The sequence below is a fragment of the Odocoileus virginianus genome, chromosome 6 (genome assembly GCF_023699985.2).
Source record: "Odocoileus virginianus isolate 20LAN1187 ecotype Illinois chromosome 6, Ovbor_1.2, whole genome shotgun sequence".
In the NCBI taxonomy this organism is placed as follows: Eukaryota; Metazoa; Chordata; class Mammalia; order Artiodactyla; family Cervidae; genus Odocoileus; species Odocoileus virginianus.
Genome location: NC_069679.1, coordinates 32639461 through 32665030, shown reverse-complemented (window position 1 = coordinate 32665030; position 25570 = coordinate 32639461). Strand labels below are relative to the sequence as shown.

The following is a 25570-nucleotide window of genomic DNA, read 5'->3' as shown; positions in this document are numbered from 1 at the left end:
GAAAATAAAAACTGAAATACAACTGAGAGTCTAGAAACAGACCCACACTTAGTTACCTTATGTATAGTAGATACACTGCAGTGGGATAAAAGAAAGGATAGCCTTTTCAATAAATTCTATTGAAAATTTATTGAAAACAATAATGGAAAATCAAATTGAATCTTGACTGCAGGTTCACTCAACAAAAATAAATACCAAGTAGATTTTAAATCATCTAAAATATATAAAACTATAATCCTTTTTAAATAAAACAATATCTTCATGAACTTGGGGTAAACAAAGGTTTTCTAAACAGATCATTAAGACTTTGGCTATAAAAGACAAAGTTGATAAAATTGACTTAATTAAAATTAAGATGCGCTAAGGACACCTTTACAAGATGAAAAGACAAGCCATGAAATGGAAAAGTTGTTTGCATTACATACATGCACAAAAGACCTACCCAGAAGATATAAAGAAGTAGGGCAGAAAACCCAATGAAAAAATGGGCAAAGGATTTTGAACAAGTCCTCCACAAAAGGTAACATCCACATAGTCAATAAGTATGTATTCACTTCCTTGATTATCAAGGAAATGCAAATTAAAAATGCAATACTTTACACATTCACTGAAATGGAAAAAAAAGATAAAACCAATTACAATGAAATTGTGAAGAAACTGGGTTGTTGCTCATTGTTAGTGGGAATGATGCACACGTTAGAGAACAGTTTGGCAGTTTCTTAAAAATGTTAAACAGATTCACCATACGACCCAACAATTCCACTCCTAGGTATCTGCCCTAGAGAAAACATGTCTATACAAAAGACTTGCATGTAAATCTCCATTGAAGCAACCCAAATATCCACCAATGGTAAATTAGTCATATATATGCAATAAAATACTATTCGGCAATGAAAATGAACAAAGTGCTGATACATGATACAACATGGATGAACCTTAAAAACATGTTAAGAATGGAAGAAATCAGTCACAAAAGATCACATGTTTTAACGATCCTATTTATATGAACTATTCAGAAAAGGTGATCCATAGAGACAGAAAGGAGACTTGTTTGCATGAGGCAGGGGTTAAGGGTGAAGAATGACTATGAATGGGCATGAGGATTCTTTTTGAGATGATAAAAATACTTTTAAATTAGATTGTGATGATAGTTGCATGACTGTAAACTTAACTAAAAACTATTTTTTACAGACTTAAAATGACTGAATTTTATGGTATATAAAATGTACCACAATAAAACCACACAGAGAGAAAGAGAATATCCAAAGGATCAATAAACCCTTCAAAAGTTATTAACTTTATTCATTACCAGCAAAATTAAAACAGTAATGCTGCTACAAAATAAAGTCACAATGCAGTACCATTACACAGCCCCAGAATGACTAAAATGGAATAGCACAAAATGAAGTGTCATGAGGGTATGGAGCAACTAGAACTCTTATACACTGTTCGTTGGAGTGTAGATTGGTGTTACCAAGTTGAAAAACTAAAGATGAACAGACACACCTTATAATCCAGCATTTCCAATCCTAGGTTTGCGCCTAAAAGACAGATTCACCAAAAGACACATAAGACAGTTCACAGCAGCATTATTCATCATCACCAAAACTTAGGAATAACACACATGTCCATCGATAGCAGAAAAGATAAGTTGTGGTATATTCACAGCTCAAAAGGCCAGTACTCCAGAGCCATCGAGCAGACTGAACTCCTACTGACAGCAGCATGGATTTCAATACTCCAGAATTTAAGTTCTTTGTAAGAATTCAGACATTAGGAGTATACTGTATGATTTCACTTAAATGAAGTTTAAAAACAGGCAAACTATAGTATTAAAAATCAGGATGACGGTTACGTTTGAGGAGGAATGAGGGAATAATGATTGATATGGGACATGAGGGGATGCTTTTCAGGTGCTGGGAATGTTCCCTTTTTCACTTGCACCGTGTACACTCAACGATTGATGCATTTTTTTCTGTACTTACTTAAACTTCAATAAAAGCATTTATTAGAATCTGTGTCAAGACCTTTACTTGGGAGAAATATCTAATTTTCACATTAATCCCACGATGTAGTTGTTTTTCAGCTGCTAAGTCATGTCCAACTCTGTGACCCCACAGACTGTAGCACACCAGGCTCATCTGTCCTCCACTATCTCCTGGAGTTTGCTCAAATTCATGTTCATTGAGTTGGTGATGATAACTAGATGTAATCATCCCATCCTCTGCCACCCCCTCCTTTTGCATCAAGGTCTTTTTCCAGTGAGTTGGCTCTTCCCATTAGGGGACCAAAGTTTTGGAGCTTCAGCATCAGTCCTTCCAATAAATATTGAGGGTTTATATCCTTATGATTGATTGGTTTGATCTCCTTGTGGTCCAGAGGACTTTCGAGTCTTCTCTAGCACCACAGTTCGAAAGCATCACTTCAGTGCTCAGCCTTCTTTATGGTCCAATTCTCATATCCATACATGACTACTGGAAACACCATAGCTTTGACTATATGGACCTTTGTTGGCAAAGTGATAGCTCTGCTTTTTAATACACTGTCAAGGTTTGCCATAGATTTCCTTCCATGGAGTAAGTGTCTTAATTTCAAGGCTGCAGTGTCCATCCGCAGTGATTTTGGAGTCCCAAGAAAATAAAATCTGCCATTGTTTCCACTTTTTCCCCACCTATCTGCCATGAAATGATGGGACTGGATGCCATGATCTTAGTTTTTTGAATGTTGAGTTTTAAGCCAGCTTTTTCACTCTCCTTTTTCACCCTCATCAAGGTTCCTGTTTTATAAATGAGAAAACCAGAAGTCAATCACTGTTACAAATTGGGTTCTCTAGAAGCAAACATCAAGATGGAGTTAGAAGTGCAGGAGATTAATTCTGGGAAATAACATATGTGAAGAGAGAACAGAGGGTGAGCAGGGTAGGCAGGAAGTCTTGGTGCAGAACTGACACGTGTGAAATGAGAAGGGGAGGAAGGAGGACCGGAAGGAGCCTGGAACTGCGGTGCAGCTCTAAGAACATCGTGGCCTGTCGATGGGGAGCCCCGGGCAAAGATTATCCACTGAGAGGAATCCCATGGTGAAAAGGAAGCCCTTACAGAAGAACCCAGTCGTTAGCTGGAAGCAGCCCAGGGAAAGTTTGGCCAATGCTGAGGTGAATTATGGAACTTAACTAATTTCTTGCAGCAGATTCTCTCTCAATGCCTCACTCACACAGAACGTTAGTTGAAAAGCTAGGATGAATCTTTAAATCCAGAGAGTCGCTTTATGCCTGCTTAAATGGGGACCTATCAAGTGTAGCTCAAATACCCAAGAAAACCATTTGAAAAGTATATATTTCTAAAGGAAACATACTATTTGGAAAAATAAAGATGAGAGTAAAGGGCTTCCAGGCAGAGGAAGTTGTATCCAAAATAAACATCATTGAGAGTTAAGCTCCTGTATCAATGTTCTTTGGCTGTTTGTCGGTTGTTATGGATTGAATAAAGAGCTGGAAAATGGACTCAGAGAAGACCTAGGGGCAGTATCCACTGAACAGTTCCTTTGGGCCCTCAGAAAGAATCCACTTCAAAAGCCTTCTGTACTGTTCTTTCATGCAGGAGTCAGGTTCCTAGGGAAGAGAATGTTTGGCCTAGGTTTGGTTATCCTTGGTCACAGGGGATGTGATGCCTTGAATAATGGTCCCACAGAGCCAGAAACCCAAAGCAAAAGAAGGGATAGGTATTGGGCTTTTGACAAGAAGGAAAAACGGATGCTGGGCTGATAAAAGAACCAGATAGCCTGCATAGTTATAAATCATCAGTTCAGTTCAGTTGCTCAGTCATGTCTGACTCTTAATGATATCATGGACTGTAGCATGCCAGGCTTCCCTGTCCATCACCAACTCCTGGAGTTTATTCAAACTCATCCATTGAGTCAGTGATGGATCCAACCATCTCATCCTCTGTGGTCCCCTTCTCCTTCCTCTTTCAGTCTTTCCCAGCATCAGAGTCTTTTTCCAGTGAGTTAGTTCTTTGCATCAGGTGACTAAAGTATTGGAGTTTCAGCTTCAACATCAGTCCTTCCAAGGAATATTCAGGACTCATTTCCTCTAGGATGGACTGGTTGGCTCTCCTTGCAGTCCAAGGGACTCTCAAGAGTCCTCTCCAACATCACAGTTCAAAAGCATCAGTTCTTCGGCACTTAGCTTTCTTTATAGTCCAACTCTCACATCCATACCTGACTACTGGAAAAACCATAGCTTTCACTACACGGACCTTTGTTGGCAAAGTAGTGTCTCTGCTTCTTAATATGCTGTCTAGGTTGGTCATAACTTTCTTCCAAGGAGCAAGTGTCTTTTAATTTCATGACTGCAGTCACTATCTGCAGTGATTTTGGAGCCCCCAAAAATAAAGTCTTTCACTGTTTCCCCATCTATTTGCCATGAAGTGATGGGACCAGACACCATGATCTTAGTTTTCTGAATGTTGAGTTTTAAGCCAACTTTTTCAACTCTCTTCTTTCACTTTCATCAAGAGGCTCTTTAGCTCTTCTTCACTTTGTGCCCATCAGGGTGGTGTCATCTGCATATCTGAGGTTATTGATATTTCTCCTGGAAATCTTGACTCCAATTTGTGGCTCATCCAGCCCAGCATTTCACATGATGTACTCTGCATATAAGTTAAATAAGAAGGGTGACAATATATAGCCTTGACATACTCCTGTCCCAATTTGGAGCCAGTCTGTTGTTCCATGTCCAGTTCTAACTGTTGCTTTTTGACCTGTATACAGATTTCTCAGGAGGCCGTTCAGGTGGTCTGGTCTCTTTAAGAATCTCTTAGACTTTTCCACAGTTTGTTGTGATCCACACAGTCAGAGGCTTTAGCATAGTCAATAAAGCAAAAGTAGATGTGTTTCTGGAACTCTCTTGCTTTTTCGATGATCCAACGGATGTTTGCAATTTGATCTCTGGTTCCTCTGCCTTTTCTAAATCCAACTTGAACATATGGAAGTTCATGGTTCATGTACTGTTGAAGTCTGGCTTGGAGAATTTTGAGCATTACTTTACTAGAGTGTGAGGTGAGTGCAATTGTATGGTAGTTTGAGCATTCTTTGGCATTGCCTTTCTTTGGGATTGGAATGAAAACACCTTTTTCAGTCCTGTGGCCACTGCTGAGTTTTCCAAATTTGCTGGCACATTGAGTGCAGCACTTTCACAGCATCATCTTTTACGTTGAAATAGCTTAACTGGAATTCCATCAGCTCCACTAGCTTTGTTCGTAGTGATGCTTCCTAAGGCCTACTTGACTTCACATTCTAGGATGTCTGGCTTTACAAACCAGTGATCCCACCATCATGATTATCTGGTCATGAAGATCTTTTTTGTATAGTTCTGTGTATTCTTGCCACCTCTTCTTAGTATCTCTGTTTCTGTTAGGTCCATACCATTTCTGTCCTTCATTGTGCTCATCTTTGCATGAAATGTTCCCTTGGGAAAAAAAATGTTCCCTTGGTATCTCTAATTTTCTTGAAGAGATCTCTAGTCTTTCCCATTCTCTTGTTTTCCTCTTTCTTTGCATCGATCACTGAGGAAGGCTTTCTTATCTCTCCTTGCTATTTTTTGGAACTCTGCATTCAAATGGGTATATCTTACCTTTTCTCCTTTACCTTTCACTTCTCTTCTTTTCTCAGCTATTTGTAAGGCCTCGTCAGACAACCATTTAGCCTTTTTGCATTTCTTTTTCTTGGGGCTGGTCTTGATCACTGCCTCCTGTACAATGTTATGAACCTTCATCCGTAGTTCTTCAGGTACTCTGTCTATCAGATCTAATCCCTTGTCACTTCCATGGTATAAATGTAAGGGATTTGACTTAGGTCATACCTGAATGGTCTAGTGGTTTTCCCTACTTTCTTCTATTTAAGTCTGAATTTGGCAATAAGGAGTTCATGATCTGAGCCACAGTCAGCTCCCAGTCTTGTTTTTGCTGACTGTATAGAGCCTCTCCATCTTTGGATGCAAAGAATATAATCAAGCTGATTTTGGTATTGACCATCTGGTGATGTCCATGTGTAGAATCTTCTCGTGTGTTGTTGAAAAAGGGTGTTTGCTATGACCAGTGCATTCTCTTGACAAAAGTCTGTTAACCTTTGACCTGCTTCATTTTGTACTCCAAGGCCAAATTTGCCTGTTACTCCAGGTATCTCTTGACTTCCTACTTTTGCATTCCAGTCCCCTGTAATAAAAAGGATATCTTTTTTGGGTGTTAGTTCTAGAAGGTCTTGTAGGTCTTTATAGAACTGTTCAACTTCAGCTTCTTCAGCATTACTGGTCAGGGCATAGACTTGGATTGCTGTGATACTGAATGGTTAGCCTTGGAAATAAACAGAGATCATTCTGTTGTTTTTGGGATTGCATCCAAGTACTGCACTTCAGACTCTTTTGTTTACGATTATGGCTACTCCATTTCTTCTAAGGGAATCTTGCTCACAGTAGTAGATATAATGGTCATCTGAGTTAAATTCACACATTCCAGTCCATTTTAGTTCACTGATTCCTAAAATGTCAATGTTTACTCTTGCCATCTCCTGTTTGACCACTTCCAATTTGCCTTGATTCATGGACCTAACATTCCAGGTTCCTGTGCAATATTGCTCTGCTTTACAGCATCACACTTTCCTTCCATCACCAGTCACTTCTACAACTAGGTGCTGTTTTTGCTTTGGCTCTGTCTCTTCATTCTTTCTCGAGTTATATCTCCACTGATTTCCCCTAGCATATTGGGCACCTATGACCTGGAGTGTTCATCTTTCAGTGTCCTATCATTTTGCGTTTTCATGCTGCTCATGGGGTTCTCAAGGCAAGAATACTGAAGTGGTTTGCCATTCCCTTCTCCAGTGGACCACGTTTTGTGAGACCTGTCCACCATGACCCATCTGTCTTGGGTGGCCCTACATGGCATGGCTCATAGTTTCATTGAGTTAGACAAGGCTGTGGTCCATGTGATCAGTTTGGTTAGTTTTCTGTGACTGTGGTTTTCATTCTGTCTGCCCTCTGATGGATAAGGATAAGAGGCTTATGGAAGTTTTCTGATGGGAGAGACTGACTATTGGGGAAACTGGGTCTTGTTCTGATGGTGAAGCTTAAAATACAAACCCATTCACCAACTGCGAGTGAAATGGTTCATTAAATCATTATGATCTTCCACCACAAGCTCTTTTCTCAGTAGTTTTGGTAAGTATAAGATTTAGCACACTCTAAATATGGCATTTAACTTTGGGTATATAGCTTCCTCCTTGTCATGTTTCTCAAATTTAAATCTTCCCGGATTACTAACCTCAGTGTGATCGCCTTGTCATGACTAGAGGACACAGACAGTCCAGGTATCTGTTAGCCCCTGAGCACCTGCCAGGGCATCCCAGCCATTTGACATTTAAATGCTCCATACAAACCCCCGACTCTGTATCAAGCTGCCCAATACATATTTCTCAGTTTGTGCTTTCTGAAAACCCACAGTGGGTACCAGTGTCCAATTCCATTCCTTAACGCCCAGTTCCAAAGCCTCCAGGATCCCACAGCCTCTGTGCATCCTTGATCAAAGCTATTACTAAGTAATAGGCATTTCTATTCTCTTAAGGATAAGAACAACGACATTTATGTTTGCATCCACAGCACCTAACAGTTCCTGACTCATAGTCAGTGAGCAGTAAATGTTTGTTGAATCAGACAACAATACAATGAACATTGTGTCAGTAATGGGGTTACCTGCTCATGAGTGTAACTCATTCATGGGTATAACTATAAGAAAATTTTTCTTTAGCTCGTAGCCTAGCTCCTACAAAATGCAGATACATTAGAAAAATGTGTCAGTTTTCTGAAAATGAGGGAAGTAGTGTGAGTTTTAGAATATAGAGCCTAGGTATCTAGGCTCAAAGTCTAGGCAAAAAATTATTCTAAAATAATGAACCTTGATACCTCAGAATCTGTGGTCAGTCAGGGTCTAGGCAACATAACAGGAAACCCCAGTAGGTATTTTACTGTAGGAGAATTACAAGAATTAACACAGGGAAATGTTAAACAGATGTTGGAGGGCTGAAAGGACAAAACTAGGACATTAAGACAACTTAGAACAACTGCACTGCAAGAAGCAGTTACAGTGATAGGGTTAGAGCAACCAAAGGGTAGTCTGGGCTTACTAGAACCTGGGGAGGGGCTCAGAGAAGACCCACTGCATTAGAACTCGGGCCCTGGGGAGGGTTTGCTGCCTGGCTGCCACGGCGCATCAAGAGCTCAGAGGAAAGTCCCATGAAGTTGGGACTCAGACCCTAAGAGGAGCGGCTGCTGGTACCTTTGCCCATGTGTAGTACTGACTCTGGAAGGGCTAAAAGAAGCAGGAGTTAAAAAGAACTTGCACAGTTAAGGAACAGCAAGAAACAGGAACGGGGCTTTTTCTCCTCCTACTATCCATTCTCCTAGTGTCTCCAGGAGGTCTGCCCTAACTGGAGTGGATTCTGGAAAATACAGTTTGCAGACTTCTAGCCCCAGGGTAAAAGGGTTAATTTGGAGCTGAAAATATTAAATAGGCAAATAATATAACTGGGGGCATTGTTTGACCTAGATTATTATGTAGGGGCCATTTTAAATATGATCCCCTAAAGAAGGAATAACATGTCATCTGAAACAAGGCAAATGGCAAGAATGTCATTTATTATATGTGTCACATTCCCATAAAAATGTATTTTCTCATATCAGTTAAGCTGGGATTTTTTTCATATTTTAACTTGATTTATTTTTGGCTTAGCTGAGTCCGTTGCTGCGAGGGCTTTTCTTTATTCGAGGGGAGTGAGGGCTGCTCTCTGGTTGTGGTGCTAGGGCTTCTCATTGCAGTAGCCTGTCTTGTGGAGCACGAGCTCTGGGTGCTCAGGCTTTAGTAGCTGCAGCATGCCGGCTCAGTACTTATGGCTCATGGGCTATAGAGCGCAGGCTCGGTAGTTGTGGCCACTGTCTTAGTTACCCCGTGGCATATGGAATCTTCCCGGACCAGGAATCTAACCTGTGTCCCCTGCATTGGCAGGAAGATTCTTAACCCACTGGACCACCAGGGAAACTCAAAGTGGGAATTTTTAAAGCACTAAATGCAAGTGTAATGCTTTACACCTATTTTACTGTGGCCCTTTAAACAGAGCTTTTTAGGAAGACTTAAACAAGGAAGATCTGTGTGGTATTTATTGACAACTAATGTCTAAATAAATTCTCTGAAGATTACTTTTTCTTTTCATTTCCACATAATTCTCTGTACTTTTATACCACTAAGTTTTAGCAGATTAAGTTAAAACAGAAAGTTTCAGTATCTGGTAAAGCAAGAATGAATTAACAGTCTTGCCATATATCTTACAGTTAATGAAATAGCTTCTAATCCATTCTGATTTGCCAAAAAACAGTTACTCAGATAGCCTGCTTTTTTACTGTGGTTCCACAAAATCGAATGATAAGCTTAAACTGCTCTCAGCCTTAGAAAATGCACATAGATTCTAATTTCTAACATACAGCATATCCTTTGAAAAAGTCTTCCAACATTCAGCTTAATTGGGTATATTTGTATCAGTCCCCTATTACAGGTGTGGCAATGAACTGCAGACTTGGAGAGATACAAACATAAGTAAAACAGTCAGTGAGCACAGTCTAATTTGAGATGGACATTGGCAAAACAGCTCTAATCCTGGGCAGACTAGCAGTGTAGTGGAGGTTGTTTCCAGCTGAAAGATCTGTAAGAATTTTTGTACAGTGTGACATTTAGACCTGCGTCTTAAAGTTGGTTCCACTTTTTCTGAGACAAGTTGAAGAATGCTTTGCCAATGTCATCTCAATAATCTTTAATATTTATGGAGCATACTATGGCTCCCATTATTAAAGAAAGTGAAAGTGTTAGTCGCTCAGTCATGTCCAACTCTTTGCGGAGCTAAATCTTGTTTTCCCAACTTGAAACTGTGTGTGTGTGTGTTAGATTAACACACATATGGGCTCTCCTTTATCAAACTGTCTCTGCTTAATCTTAAAGACAGTAGTGATGGGAACAAGACCGTAGAAAACTTGCAGAATTGTTGGGGTCCTTTAATGGACCAGAACCTGGTGGTCTGGAGTCGACGATAAGAAAGTGAAAGAAGGAAAGAGGCTAATATTCCCTGGGTTATGCAGCAGGCCTCCGCGCTCCAGGGGATCAGCCAGAAAGAGAGAGATAGGGAGAGAAGGAAGGACACGGGTACCCAGGTCTCTGATGGAGCAAGGGTGCTTTATTGAATTCTGTGTGAATATATATACCGTATTACAAGGTAGCTTCTTCAGATAAAGATCAAAAGACCTGACTTTACAAGTTACCAAGGAAACAAGGAGCAATAGAGGCCATAAGGCCAAAAAGCAATCCCTATCAAAAGAGGGTCGTAAATAATCCCTTTCACCAAATGGAAAAGCTAATGAAGGAAATCCTATGCAAGCATCCCATCTCCATGATCTCAGTCCCGGGATCTCGCCACTCCTCTCGCTGCTCTCAGGAGCCAATAAGGAACAGAGGGTTCAAGAGAGAGAGAAAACAGCACACAGGAATCCTCCTGTTAAATATTCCCTGACACAGAATTTTTTTAAATTGTTGGTATTTCAATACATAACTCTCCAAAATAAAATAACTTGTAATACCACACTTGGTGCTTGCTTCTGTGGAATTGCCACACTGTATTCTAATTATATTTCCGTCTTCCCCTCTGGAATTAATGCCTGAGAACAAGGATTGTATGCCAGTGCAAATTTGTATCTACAGTATGGTACAGGAAACAGTTACTCAGTAACTGTTTCTATTTTTATTACTAATTATTTCCCAAGAGAGAATTTCAAGATACTTAAGTAATTCACAAAATCTTAACTTTTATACCACTTATTCTTTAATGTTTCTACTGAGTCTCAGCTTTCAGCAGCCCTTGCAGTCCAGTCCTCTCTTTCTATCAGTTTGATGTCCTTTGGTATCATTTTCTTCCACCAAGAATTATTTTACACTCTTTCAAGGAACCAGAGAATTTCTGCTTTCTCCTTTCTGCTCCACACCAAAACTCTGCTCTCAAGAGCCTCCATTTATGGCAGCGTGATACTACAGAGCTAGATGGTGGTTCAGTACTTCACCCTCCTTTTCACAGAGGAGAGAGGCCGAGAGAGGGTAATCAACTGCCCAGGATTGTACAGTTACTTATGAAGAGACAGGATTTGAACTCAGACCTCTTAATGTCCAAATGAGCGCTCTTTCTAACATATGATGTGGCTTTGTATTAATATTAATATGCATTAATAGCCTAAAATAGCACTCCGTTTTCAGATATTTGCCTTCTCTCAAGGTCAGAAATCGAGCTAAAATAATAACATGGAACTTTATTTTCAATATGATGCTGAGGGTGTCATAGAGCTCTTCTGAGGCTCCTAAAATTGTAACATACAGCTGCCTCCATGTCAGCCTTACATCACACAGGAAATAACACATTTAGTTAAGAGAAGTAAGGATAATATCATCGGCATCTGCAATGTGCCACACACTGTGTTATACATTTTCTGTATGGAATTTCATCTCGTCTATAAGATAAATCAATGAGGTAGCTATTATTATCTCTTATTTATATTCATAAATGTATATGTTTAGTTTACAATATTTTATATAATTTATAAATAAGGTAGAAAAGTGAAGTATATATTTCTCATGCTTGGTGGCTGTCTTTGGAAACATTTCCTACATCAGAGTAATTTCCCACTTTATGAATCCAGACTCTCTGAGGCAGAGTCCAAGCTCCCTTGCCCAGCACCTTTGCAGCTTGAGTGCAGGCTCTCCCAAACAGGCTTGCTCACACAGGTCTCAGTCACAAGTGCTGTGCTGAATCCATTTTTCTGGCTTGGATGATGAAGAGAAGTCTGGTCTTCAGTGGCAGAAATGACGGCGAGTCTTGTATGTAACGTCCTTCATCTACAGCCCCATTGGTAGCAGCACTGAGGTCTGGCTGAGGCAATCCTGCTTAGTGGTTTTGGTGTTGTTACTGGCTGGGGAGGCTCCAGATCTGACTGATTCTCCTACAGACTCCACAGACGATTTAATATTCCTTAGTAAATTCTTAAATTAGCTGAAGTGGCTTCTGTGGTTGGCAAATAAGATCCCAGTCAACAAATCAAAACCACAGTGAGATACACCTCAGTTCCATTAGGATGAGGACTATGAAAGAAAGAGAGTGAGAGAGAGAGTGAGAGAGAGAGAAAAGGGAGAGAGTGAGAGAAAGGAAGAGAGAGAGAGAGAAAGGAAAAGAGACCGAAAGGGAGAAAAGGGAAAGAGGGGGAGGGAGGGGGGGAGGGGAAGGAAAAGAAGTCTTGGCAGGATGTGGAAAAATGGGAACCCAGTGCATTGTTGGTGGGACTATAAAATGGTAGAGTTGCTGTGAAAAACAGTATGGTGGTTCCTCAAGAAATTAAAAATATAATTACCATATGGCCCAGCAAACCTACCTCTGAGTATATACCAAAAAGATTGAAAGCAGGGTCCTGAAGAGATATCTGTACACCTGTATTCGTAGTAGAATTATTCACAGTAGCTAAAGTGTGAAAAGTACCTAGGGTAGTCAAAATCATAGAGCCAGAAAGTAGCATGGTGGTTGCCAGGGGCTGGCAAGGGGATAATAGGAAATTGTTCTTTAACGGGTACAGAGTGTCCATTTTGCAAGATGAAAAAGGTTCTGAGATGGATGGTGGTGATGGTTGTACAACAATGTGAAAGCACTTAGTTCCACGGAACTGTCCACTTATCACTGGTTAAGATGGTGTGTTATGTACATTTTACTACAATTAAAAAAAAAAAGGTTGACAGTACCAAGTGCTCGCATGGATCTGGAGCAACTGGAATTCTCACATATTCCTCAGAGGAATGCCAAATGGTACAGTCATTTTGAAAAACCATATGTTAGTATCTCAAAATGTTAAACATACATTTACCATACAATCCAGCTGTTCCAATTCTAGGTAGTATTTATGCAAGAGAAATGAACACATATGCCCTCAGAAAAAGTTATCCACAACTGGGGGTCAGGGATGGAGGAAAGGGCAACATGAGGGATACTTGTGGTGACAGAACTGTAGCTTGACTTGATCAATGTGAATATCCAGTTTACTGTATTACAGTTTTGCAAGAGGTTATTATTGGAGGAAACTGGGGGGAAAATTTTATGAGATCTCTGTTATTTCGTACAACTGCATGTGAAACTACAATTATCTGAAATTAGAAAGGTTAATTGAAAAGAAACTTCAAAAAAATCCCAGACCAATACACGAAGTAATTTTCCTGGTTTCACACAACCGAAAAAGCATAGAACCTAGAGATGACCCAGGTCTGGTTCGTCCTGGTTCATCACATGCTCCTTTCTTAGAGATCATCCCAAGGGCAGCATAATATGGTGGGAAGAGTGTGCTCTGCCCTGGGAAGTACTTGGCTTCCTAAGTGGAAATCCCTAGGAATGTTGCTTAGTTCTCTGAGTGAAGAAAAAAAAAATGTTTTTCCTTGATTGGCAAGTGGTGAGTGAGTCTAAATTTACATATGTTTTCAATATTGAATACAGTTTAATGTAAATGAAATTCCCACCTGAAAACAGTACACAGAGATTATTAGTATCATAACAGTAATAATTAAAGCCAGCATGGTTATGGCTTTCATTTAATATTCACAGCTTTAAGAAGTATCTGACTTCTATGTGGCAGATGACACAAATGAAGCCTAAGGAAGTTGAGTAACTTGCCTCACAGATGGTTCATAGTACAGCTGGATTTGATCCCAGGCAGTCTGGCTCCAGAGTTCATGCTCTTACTGGGAGCATCAAGTCAGATGATATTGTAGAAAAATTAATATACTGCTGCTTGAGGGGAAAGATTTCTTATCATTTAGAGGGGATATTGGTTAATTCATCTTTTTTACAAGGATTTACACATGGATTCATTTTAGATGCCTCACCATAATATCTCACTACTAATATTTGACAATGAGCCATTCTTATGAAAGCTATTTACAAGAAAAGGACTTCCCCATGTGGGTCGTAACTATGATCTTCATTTAATCCTTGACATGCATGCAGTTTAAAGGTGACTTTATGAAACAATTCAGATCTTTTGGATCAATAAAATTGATTTTTATTCAATTTTTATTCAAAAATTCAAAGGTTGACATGGAAAAATGTATCCAGGGTGCCAGAGGTTTGTTTGTACAAAGAGTTATTTAGACATTGATGAGTAAGCATCATAAAGTTTCTATAGAGAAGGGAGAGTTGAGAAGACTAAGAGTATTAACCCCATTCAAGAAACATATTCATTTCTAAAAGAAGCTGTGTGAAAAGAGTCTCACTTTAAGAATATTTTTTAAATGCAAATAGTTTCTACTTCCTGCCCCCTTCCTCCACCTGGTCTCAGTCATGAATATTTGTTTTGATACTGGGTTTTCTTAAGGCAGATTTACATTTCTTTAAACATGTCGTTAGAGCTATCTAATTAGAATCCACAGTATGATGGATAGGATACAACTCAGAATTGAGACCCAGGTTCTAGGACTGTTTGTTATCTAGAACAGATTTGGTTTTTGACTATGGAAAAAGTCATTTAGAGTTTCTGTAGCTGTTTCCTCAAATGCTGGATGTGCCCGCTCTCCACAGAACCTGGTGAAGTGTTCTGAGAAGCAAAAAGTACAATGCGAATTCCAGCCCTCCAAGATCTCATATCTCCTTTCCTCCAGGGAAGACCGCTCGCCAGGAGAGGCAGGCGAGTGGCTGTGAGCGTTGAGACAGTGTTTGATCTCCAGGAAGTCTCCTCTCAGCCTCCAGAACCCAGTGTGGTGTCTGACCCAGGTCAGCCCCCAGTACAAGTCTGCTTCCCAAACAGCTATTTCTGTGTCACAGCTTTAAGCTGAGGTTCAGAAAGCAATTAATATTCTTTCTTATTTATTGTCTCATAAATATTTTGGAAATTTACCTTTTTCCTAGAATATAATGTTTCAAAAATCATGTAAACCCAGAAATGTCCACAGATTGCCTATAATTAAGTGTGGTTAGCAGTCATCTGTCCAAAGTGGCAAAGAGATGTATGCCTTGCAACCTGGAGACTCAGTCCCTGAAGAAGTCTCACTTATACGTTATCTTACCCGCTGGTGGCCCAGAGCCAAACACATAAACCCTCCAGGGTTTCATGTTAATATTGCTGAGCTCTCTCTCGGAATTTGAGTTCATTGGCAAAGTACTGGTGGTTATTTTAAAATCTGAAAATGCAAAAAAGTATTGACATTGTAGACTCAGAAACAAAGAAAGTTTTCAGAAGAAGAGGTGCTTTAACAGAATGGTTTATCATATATTAAATGAAGTGAGTATTTAAAGGGAAAATACACACAAAATAACTAAGGTTATGTTGATTAGGGATGAAAACATTTTATTCTATTGTTGGTTGTGCCTATATAGAAAGTCAAGAATGATAGGATTTTATTTTATTTAAATTGATTTTCCAGCATTTATACTGATTCTCCTTTGCTATCTCCAGATAAAAGGGAAAGTTATTCACCTACCTGGTTTTGTAATGTTTAAGCAGTGATTGGTCAGGAAGAACTGGCTGACACCTGGCTTCTCTTTAGGTTGTTCACAAGATGTTCTTGTGTTCACAAGTTGTAACTCCATTTTCCAGTGCCAGAGAGTGAGCTCTGAAAACAGATAAGAGTTGGGTTTGAAATCTGCCATCACCCCTGGATAGCTGGGTGGCTTCGTCTATGTGGACCAATCTCTCAGAGCCTCAGCATCTTCTTTAGTAAAATGGCGTATTCATGGTTAATAATTCTGACCAATTAACAAATCTAATCACAGAAGACTATTCTAAAGATTAGAGATAATGTGAATACTGAGCCTGAAACAGCACTACCCCTAAAGGATAGTTTTTAGGGAAAGTTTAGTTTTTGACTTTCCTGTATGCGCCCGGAAACCATCTCTAAATCCACGTAAAGCAGAGAAAGTAAGTTCAAAGTTCCTCAAGTGGCTGTACCATGTCATTTGAAGATCACAGTGACTAAGCTCCCTTTCCCTTACAGGAAACATAAGTGAGGAGGAAAAAGCTTGAAGCATTGCCGTGGTTTTGGCTCTCAGATGAGGCCTCAGCATTCTGCTTAACTTCACCAAGGTCTGCTCTTCAGAATTGAGAGCTACACACAGAGGAAGTTGCTAAGCCACTGTGATAAGGAAGCATAATGACAAGACTTACCTTCCTGGCAACTTTGAAAAAAGAAAGGTTTTTAACCTTGCATAAGTACTTGTGTCAACTCCCAATGTCCTATATATTAACTCAAGAATCCTGACAACCACTCCTATTGTTTGAGGTGTATTTGCAAAAGGGTTAGGAGCAAAGGTTCTGGAGTCAGATTGCCTTCATTCTAATCCTCACATCACAACTCACTAGTTTTGTGTCCTGAAACATAAGACTTATCCATTCTGAAACTCACTTTCCTCACCTGAAACCCAGGATAATATTGATGCTCATCTCCTAGGGCTGTTGGAAGGCTCATTCACAATCTTAGCACAATGCCTGCCACGAAGTAAGTACTAGTTAAGTAATTATTGCTGTTGTTGTTTGGCCAATAGTAATTATCTTGCACAAAATCAAACACCAGTAAGAAGGTAGAAATCCTGGTCTTCTGACTCCAAATCCCAGCCTTTTTCTTTTACCATGCATTACTCTACTGAATGTTTATTGCTTCGTTAAATGATTAAAATACCACAGTACTATTTGTGTTATCCATTGACACTGAAGTATTCTCTCTAATTATGCAGTGCAAATCAAAGATCGCTATAAATAGAAAATAATAATGTTGTTTCACTGTTCTTTGCACTTGCTTGAGAAAAAGAACTCACATATCACACTATGTCTTACCCTCCCAGAAACCCTGCTTCCTGGGAGTTATAATTCTTTGATGTGTGTGCTCAGTCGTGTCCAGCTCTTTGTGACCCTATGGACTGTAGCCTGCCAGGCTCCCCAGGCCCCTCTTCTGGGACTTTTCAGGCAAGAAACTGGAGTGGGTTGCCGTTTCCTACTCCAGGGGATCTTCCCAACCCAGGGATCGAACCCACATAGACAGGTGGATTCTTTACTACTGCGCCATCTGAGAAGTTATAATTCTTCAATATCAAAACCAATTTCAATCTTGCCAGCTGAAAGGACTGACTGCAATTTGACAGTGTAGATAGAGGTCATATTATCCCTCCATTTTGGGCCAAATGGTGGCATCAACTGTTTGTCTCCCTTTCACAGTTGTTCTCTTGTATTTTGCTCCAACTTCCTCCAAATACAATAGCTGGTATAGCTGCAGATCCCACCAGCTTTCTGGTTCACTGCTTAGTTAGGCTTAAATAACTGTATGCTTGTTCCCTACTTCACTTCTGGGCTTGGCAACACTCCAGGCTCCTTGGGTACTGAACCTTGTGAAGTCCGTAAATTAATTTTCCAGACTAGCCTGGAATGAACTTCAGACAGGGTACCTCTGGAGAAATTCACATTAACTTTTTCCACCTCATTTAAAAATAATTTTTCAAATTGTCAAATAGAAACATTCACCAACACAGACCATATTCTCGGCCTTAAAACAAACCTCAACACATTTCAAAGAATTTAAATCACACAAAAGGATTTCTATGAAAGTAACCAAATTAAACTAGAAATCAACAGCAGAAAGACATTTGGAAAAATCTCTTAAAAAAAAAAAAAACGGTTGAAATTAAACAACACAGTTCAAAATAACCCATGGATCAAATAGGAAGTCATGAGGGGAATTATAAAATATCTTGAGCTGAATGAAAATGAAACTACAACATATTAAGATGCCAGGGATGCATATAAAGTCTTGCTTAGAGGAAAAATTATGGCATTAAAGGCTATATTAGAAAAGAAAGATCTAAAATTAGTGATTTAAGCTTTCATCTTAGAAAACTAGAAAAAGCAGCTAAAAGCAAAGCAAGGAGAAGGAAGAAAATAATAAAAGAGATGAAATCAATGAAATTGCAAGAGAATAGAAGTCAATTAAATCAAAAGCTGTTTCTTTTTAAAAATCAATAAAACTGATAAGCCTTTGTCAAACTGATCAGGAATAAGAAGGGGAAAAAAAAACCCTTAAATTACTAATATAAAAAATGACAAGAACTTCCCTGGTGGCCCAATGGTTAGGATGCTGAGTTTCCATTGCATGAGGCAGATGTTCAATTATTGGTCAGGGAATTAAGATCCCTCATACTTCAAGCCATGGTCAAAAAAATAGAAAAAAAATTTTTGTAATTACAGAGAGAACACTACTTATAAAGGATAATAATGTAATGCTATTATATAAGAACAACTTTATGCCCATAAATTCAAATATCTAGATGAAACAGACAAATTCCTTGAAAGACATAAACTCTCAAAGTTCACTCAAGAAGAAACAGATATCCTGAATGATGCATGCTAAGTTGCTCAGTCATGTTCGACTCTTTGCGGCCTTTTGAACTGTTGCCCACCAAGTTCCTCTGTCCATGGGATTCTCCAGGCAAGATTACTGAAATGAGTTGCCATGCCCTCCTCCAGGGGATCTTGCTGACCCAAGGATCAAACTCTCATCTGAATAGTACTATATTTTAATAAGGAAGTAAAATTTGTAATGAAAAACATTTCAACAATGAAAATTCCAGGTGACTCTACTAGCAAATTCTACCAAACGTTTAAGAGCTAAATAATACCAATTTAATATAAACTTCTCCATAAGACAAAGAAACACTTGCCAACTTATTTTATAAGATCAGCATTACCTTGATACCCAAACAGACAAAAACATGAAAATAAAACGACAGATATCTCTCAGAAACAAGGAAAAAATTCTTAATAAAATATTATTAGTAAACTCCAGGAATGCATCAAGGTGATAGAACACTATAACCAAGCTTGTTTTATCCCAGGAACATAAGGTTGATTCAACATTTTAAAATCAAAGTAATTCACTATATCAAGAGACTAAGCAAGAAAAATCATATTATTATTTCAATAGATGCAGAAAAGTATTTGACAGAATTCACCATACATTATTAAAACAAAACAAACAAAAAACACCTTTCAGCCAATTGCAATTAAAAATTTTTTCCCAGTCTGATAAATAGCTTCTCTGTTAGTTCTTTACTGCTGTGTAACAACCCCCAAACATATATACCAAACAACTATTGTCTCACAGTTTCTGGAGGTTAGGAATCTGGGTATGACTTAGCTGGTGCCTCAACCAAAGCCTCTCACAAAAGCGAACTTACATTGTCTGCTGGGGCTACAATGTCATCTGTAGGCTTACTGGAGTGGGGATGGCGGTAGGGAGATCCACTTCCAAGCTCATTCACAAGATGGTTGGCAGGATCCAGTTCCTCACAGAATGCTGGATTGAGTGCCTACTGTCTTCTTGGCTGTTGGTCTCCTCAATTCCTTGCCATAGGGCAGTTCACAAGATGGCACCTGGATTCCCTCAGAGGAAGTGAGTGAGAGAGTACAAGAGAAAACTCAAGGCAGAAGTCATAGTCTGTTTGTAACCTGATCTCAGAAATGATATGCCATTACTTTAAACATATTTTATTCCTTAGAAGCGAGTCACCAGGTCAAGCCTACACTGAATAGAAGGGCATGAATACCATGAGGCAGAGATCATTGAAGACCATCTTAGAGACTGCCTACAAGGAAATCTAGTTAGTGCAAGATACTTAGTGGTGCAAGACTGAATGTTTTCATCCTAAGATCAGTAGTAGGCACATATGCTCTCATCACTCCTATTTGATATCACATTGGAGGATGTACTAAGTGCAATAAGGCAAGGAAAAGAAATAAGAAGCATACCACTTAGGAAGAACAAAAACTGTCCCTATTCGGAGATGACATGATTGTCTACAAAGAAAACCTCAAGGAATTTACAAAAGCCTTCTGGAACTTTTAAGTGAGAAAACAGATGACAAATTAGCATATGAAAAACTGCTCAATGTCTGTCATTAGGGAAATGCAAATTAAAACCACAAGAGACCATTACCCATCTTTTAGAATGACTGAATCAAAAGAAGTGAATACCAAGTGTTGGCAAAAATTGGGACATTGCTGGCAGGAATGTAAAATGGTACAGTCACTTTGGAAAACATTTTGGCAGTCACTTACAGTAATATATACTTAACATATGACCCAGCAGTACTCCTCCTATGCATTATTTTCTCAAGAGAAGTAAAAACATATGTTCACACAAAAGACCATACACTAATATTTATAGTGGTTTGGTTTATAACCACCAAAACTGGAAACAACTCAAATGTTCAGTTGGGAATGGATAAACAATATCCATACAATGGACTACTACTCAGTAATAAAAAGGAAGGAACTAGTGATAAATGCAACAACATGGATGAATCTCAAATATATTAAGTGAAAGAAGCTTAACCTCAAAAGGCTGTATAATGTATAATTCCATTTATATGACATGCTGGAAGAGGCATAACTATAGAGACAGAAAACACAATTTGCAAACAATTTTTGGGGGGTTCACAGACCACCTCTAGCCCATCCCTGGACCCCATCCATATGCCTCTCCATTTTCAAGGCAACCTCCTATCTCTCTCCTCCTAACTGCAGCTCCTTCCTGAACCCTATCCATTTAGTGGCATTCTGCTTGGCACAGAAATGGTTCCCATTTCATAGACAGCATGAAAATATTCTCTCTTCAGCTAGTGCTTCCAGGGCAACATCCATCTTGATCCTGGGCATATGGAATGGAAAAGATGATAAAGTACAGAGGCAATCTGCCCAGTGGCAAGTTACCATATTTTGAGATTTCCCCCAGGTCTATTCGTTTTCCATCACTGTGCTCAGACCAGAGCGAGTAGGAGCCGGTTGGGAGGATGTAAATAAGGAATGTAAGACAAGGCAGGCTCTGTGAGCCTTCATCTCCCAAGTTATAAGCCCAGCTCTAGTGAAACCATCCTCCCCACCCCCACCGCCCTGCAAGCTTGTGGGATGTAGACTGTTTCAGTCATCATACTGTCACCATTCTTCCACTTTTCCTTGATCCCTTTCTCTCACTCGTTCATTCGTCATCAGTTGCTACAGCACAGACCAGGACAGACACAGAGGCTGCCCTCAAGGCGTTTACAGTCCCGTAATAGGAGGTCACAATTATCACCCCGTGTGGTACAGGCTGCGAGGGAAGTGGGAATGGGGAGTGGGGCGTGGAGGGGGGCGGCTCCCAGCGCAGGCGTCTTTGCAGCAGACTGCCAGAGCTGCGTTTTCCACGACCTGCTGGAGTTTGCAATCTTGCAGGCCTCCTCTCCCGGGGCAGAAGGCCACGCACAGCTCCTCTCGGGTCCCGAGAGCCGCCCACCCGGGCCTCTCGCCGCACCTAGGACGGCGGCTGGGTCCGGGAGGGACGCCTGTGGGCGCGGCGGCCCCGCCCTGGCCAGCCCGGGGCGGAGGCCGGTTCCCATAGGGATCGCTGGCCGACCGGCTGCGACAGAGCGGGGCCAGAGTCGGCGAGGCTGGAGCGAGGCCGGCGAGGCAGCCGCGGCGCCGTGAGTCCCGGGCGGGGAGGGGGGCTGCCACGTGGCGCCGCTTGAGGCTGCGCTGTGCGGGCCAGAGCGCGGGTGGGAAGCGGGGGCGGCGTAGGAGGGTCTCCCCCGGCCCCGCGCGGCGGCAGGATGGCGTAGCCCTGCTCCCTGCGGGGCTCCGGGCCCTACCTCGCGGGGCTCTCCCCTCCCGCCCCGCCCCGCCGCCGCCCCGGCGGGGAGCCGGGAGGTGTCTTCTTGCCGAAAGGAAACGAGACCCGATATTAGAACCGGGGAAGCCCTTAACCTTCCAGGTCCTCCAGCCAGCTCATGTGTCTTAGATCGGATGAACCTGACATTGAAAAGATAGTCTTACAACTCGGCTCGTTTTAGGATGACCGGTTACATTTTAACTTTCAGGGTATACAACAGAGGATTAAACTTGAGTTACCAAAGGCAGCTGACTCCAGGCTGTCGTCTTTGACCGAGTGGCCACGGCTGAGCGGCGAGGGTTTAAGGGACTGGGTCGATTCCTAATTGTGTAACAGTCTTCTGTCTTAGGTCCTTGACAAAGACCCATCGTTGACTGGGGCTGTTCATGCCAATATTTACTAAGCGACATTTTCAAATTATGTGAAGATCCATTTTAAGAAGATTTATTCATCAGTGATGGAGAAGTATGAAAAAATTGGGAAAATTGGTGAAGGATCCTATGGAGTTGTTTTCAAATGCCGAAACAGGGACACAGGTCAGATTGTGGCCATCAAGAGGTTTCTGGAATCAGAAGATGACCCTGTCATAAAGAAAATCGCCCTTCGAGAAATCCGCATGCTCAAGGTAATTTCTTTAAGGTGAATTTTCAAGAACTAAAAAATAAATAAATAAAGCCAGTCATGTTATATGAAATAAATGCCTTGAGATGTGGTCACATCTTCCTTCATAGACTTTGGTCCTTGATGATACAGATGGGATGTCACCAATTGTATAATGAATAGAAAGTGGAGTCATAGGTGTGGGGAAAGATGGTGTTCACTTTCAGACTTGATATTTTATTTTTCTTCCCGGTAGCTTCTTTCACATGTCACCTGTAGATCTGGTTCCTCAAGAGTCATCAACTTTAACAGCACAGGAACTTTCCACAACTCCAGTCTGCTGGCGTGCATGATTTTTAAACTTCTAGGCTAGCGTCTGTTGATAGTCTGTGAAGAGAATTAATCATTCACCTGTTTTCAAACTCCCAGGAAGCTGACAGGTTCTCATTACACCTTGCATTGATCTACTGCTGAGCTTCATAATGTCTTTGTCTTGTCTCTAGAAGAAGGATTTTTCTGTACATGAAATGATTGCTTTAAAAATATTCACTAGTTAGCTATTGGAGACCATGATACTTGGAGGGGGTGAGTGTTTATTACAAGCTGAAAGCATCTTTTTCCTGAAATGGAAATGAAGAAGGAAAGTATTTTTCCTTCATTTTTTTATTTCTGTGAAGATGAACTCCAAATCCTGCCCTGTGTAGAATGCGACCTGCAGTGAGCACAGTGAAGGTTAACTTTCAACAGATTAACTTTCTCTGTTGGGGCTGGTTTTAAACAGGACCTCTGTGTTCTGACAAGTGTAACTGACTATCCAACAAGGGATGAGCATCCTCGTGGGGGCTGAGTGGAATATCTGGGGAGTCTCCTCTTATCTCTGCTTCTCCCTTTTCTCCAGGGCTCTCTAAATTCTTCTCCCCTGTGAATTAAGTGGGTGGGATTATCTCTGGACCCCAAATAGGAAGTAGCAGGCTTCAGGTAAATTAAAACGGGTGGATAACAGGAAAACTTTCTCTATTTAGGTCTAGGACATTTTTACCAGCAGAATGTTTTCAGTTCGAGAAGACACTTCTGAAGGCCCGGTGCAATGCTCCCTAGGGCAGAGTGAGACAACAGTGTTTGCCCATCACCCTGGACTCCCTGCCCTCATGCCTCTCTACACAGGGAGAAAGTCTCACGGTTTCTCTGGGGCCCATGGGCATTTTTCACTTTCTCAGGCTTTCCCTCGAGGAGAAGGTGATCACTGAATTTCAAAGGGGTTCATTTACTCCAAAGAAAAGCCCGTCTGTTTCTAGTGGAGAGATACTCTTTTTCTGATTCTGAAGGTCACCCGCAGGTGCCTCTCTGAAGCCTCTCACTATTCTTTAACAATATAGTGTTTACAAGTTTCGTCTCTGAATTAATTCACTTTCTTCTGGATGGGGGCCTCGCCTTGGGTCTCTGTGTCAACCACTTAGCATGTAATGCACCTCCAATAAATGTTATTGTTGAATTGAAAAAGAGATGTTAAAAAAATAAGCTTCTAGAAACTGTAGGTTGGGACTTCGCTGGTAGTCCAGTGATTCAGGCTCTGTGCTTCCACTGCAGGAGTCGGGGGTTCGATTCCTGGCCTGGGAACTAAGGTCCCATATGCCCTATGGCACAACCGAAAAAGAAAGGGTAGGTGTTGCCAATAAATTAGGAAGTCAGATGTGTTTTCTTGAAAAACTGAATACTGATGTCCTCTGAAGGATAGGTGTGTATGCAGGACCGTGATTTCAAGGCACACAACACTCCATTCCCCAAAATCAAGGGCATGGCTGTAGACTCCTCTGGTCTCTATGAGGTGATGGGACTAGATTATCAGTAGAGCCTGTCCCTTCAAGCCCTAACTTGTCTGAATTCTTGATATTCCTAACACATAATGGGTGCTTAAATATTTGCTGAATAAATGAATTGGGGGTTTGTTAAATCAAGTCATATTTTCCCATATATTTATTCAGTAAATATCTATGGGGCCCCATTATACCTAAAATAATATTTTCATTAAAGTGTCCATGCTGTCTTACAGATGTTTAACTGGTGGGAGATGAATTCTCCCTCAGCTGTCACTCCCAGTAGACTGGGTTCCTAATGGGCAGGGTCTGTGTCATTCACCTTGTGTTCCCACGCCTGGCATGAGCTCTCTAAATACAGTGTTTGGAGGCCTGCTTGAACTAGACTTTGAAATGTTTAGGGATGCATGGAATGAAAGATAAGGTGTTCAGGGCAGACAGTCTCTGCTAGGGAGAAAAAAAAAAGTGCATAGTGTAAAGCATTATATGGAGGGAACACAGGTAATAACCCCAAAGTCTTAGCCAAGATTCCTGCTGGGTGCTAACAGGCCTGGGAGAAAAGAGAAGGAAAGGAAGCCAGTGTCCATTAAGAAGGGGTGCAAGGAATTTCCTGGAATACAAGTCTGGCCTTGGGATAAGTGATGGTTTGCACATCCATGCACTTGGGTTCCAGGTGGCTTTGGGGTTTGGAACCTGCCTTGGGGACACGTTGTGTCCATGAAAACAGGAAACTGGTGAGGTCTAGGCTTGTGTTTAGGGCCCCATCTGAGTTATATTCAAGGCATTGCCCCATTGCCCATGGACGGGGAATACTAAACTGGGAACCACGCATCGTTCTGTGAACTCAAGGGCTCACTGAGTGTGCATTCCTAGGGTTTTCCCTGCATACCCCTCACAGAGTTGAGGCTGTTAATGACCTTTGCTAAGGTCAGGAACTAGGACGACTGAGGCTAGAGGTATCTTAGTGACCTTATGGGTGAGATTGGTCAAGGGCCGAACCCCAGACTGCCCTTATTGTGATAAGAAAAGTAAAAAAAGCAGATTAAGACCATATATAGAAGGCTTCAAATGCCAGGCTGAAGAATTTGGCTTTCACCTGGAAAGAGGGAAACCAGCTAAGATTTTTTTAATAGAAAGTTATCATTTGCAGACTTTTAAATTTCATGAATCAATAAACTTCAAAAAAAAATTTTTTTTTTTACAGATTGGGTGGTCAACATTTGAAGAAACTAGTTGATCACCATTACTTCATAAACAAAAGGACATTTTAATATTTTTTAAAAACTAGGAAAGATATAACTTCAGGAAAAAGCAGTCTTCCTGAGAGAGTAGTTGACAACTAAGACAACATCTCTCTGTATATACATTTCTCTG

At 40.7% G+C, this 25570-nt stretch overlaps 1 protein-coding gene and 1 long non-coding RNA gene across 5 annotated transcripts in view; one reads left to right on the top strand and one right to left on the bottom strand.

The window, feature by feature from the left end:
* Positions 1–14212: 14212 nt before the first annotated feature.
* On the bottom strand, positions 14213–18046 carry LOC110143557 (uncharacterized). Its single transcript, XR_011488240.1, has 2 exons — positions 15579–18046; positions 14213–15278 (listed from the first exon to the last, which is right to left on the bottom strand). It is a non-coding gene; the product is annotated as an uncharacterized lncRNA (long non-coding RNA).
* A 3220-nt stretch (positions 18047–21266) lies between these two features.
* The window catches only part of CDKL1 (cyclin dependent kinase like 1), a 52560-nt gene continuing 48256 nt past the window's right edge, over positions 21267–25570 (top strand). Inside the window, exons 1-2 of one of the 4 annotated variants that reach the window (XM_070469101.1) lie at positions 21267–21597; positions 22132–22407. In XM_070469101.1, coding sequence (XP_070325202.1) covers positions 22240–22407 — 168 coding nt within the window. In that variant the 5' untranslated portion in view covers positions 21267–21597; positions 22132–22239. Of the gene's footprint in view, positions 21598–21651; positions 22408–25570 lie in introns of those variants that run through there. The other 3 variants (XM_070469102.1, XM_070469100.1, XM_070469099.1) reach the window with 3 other exon arrangements.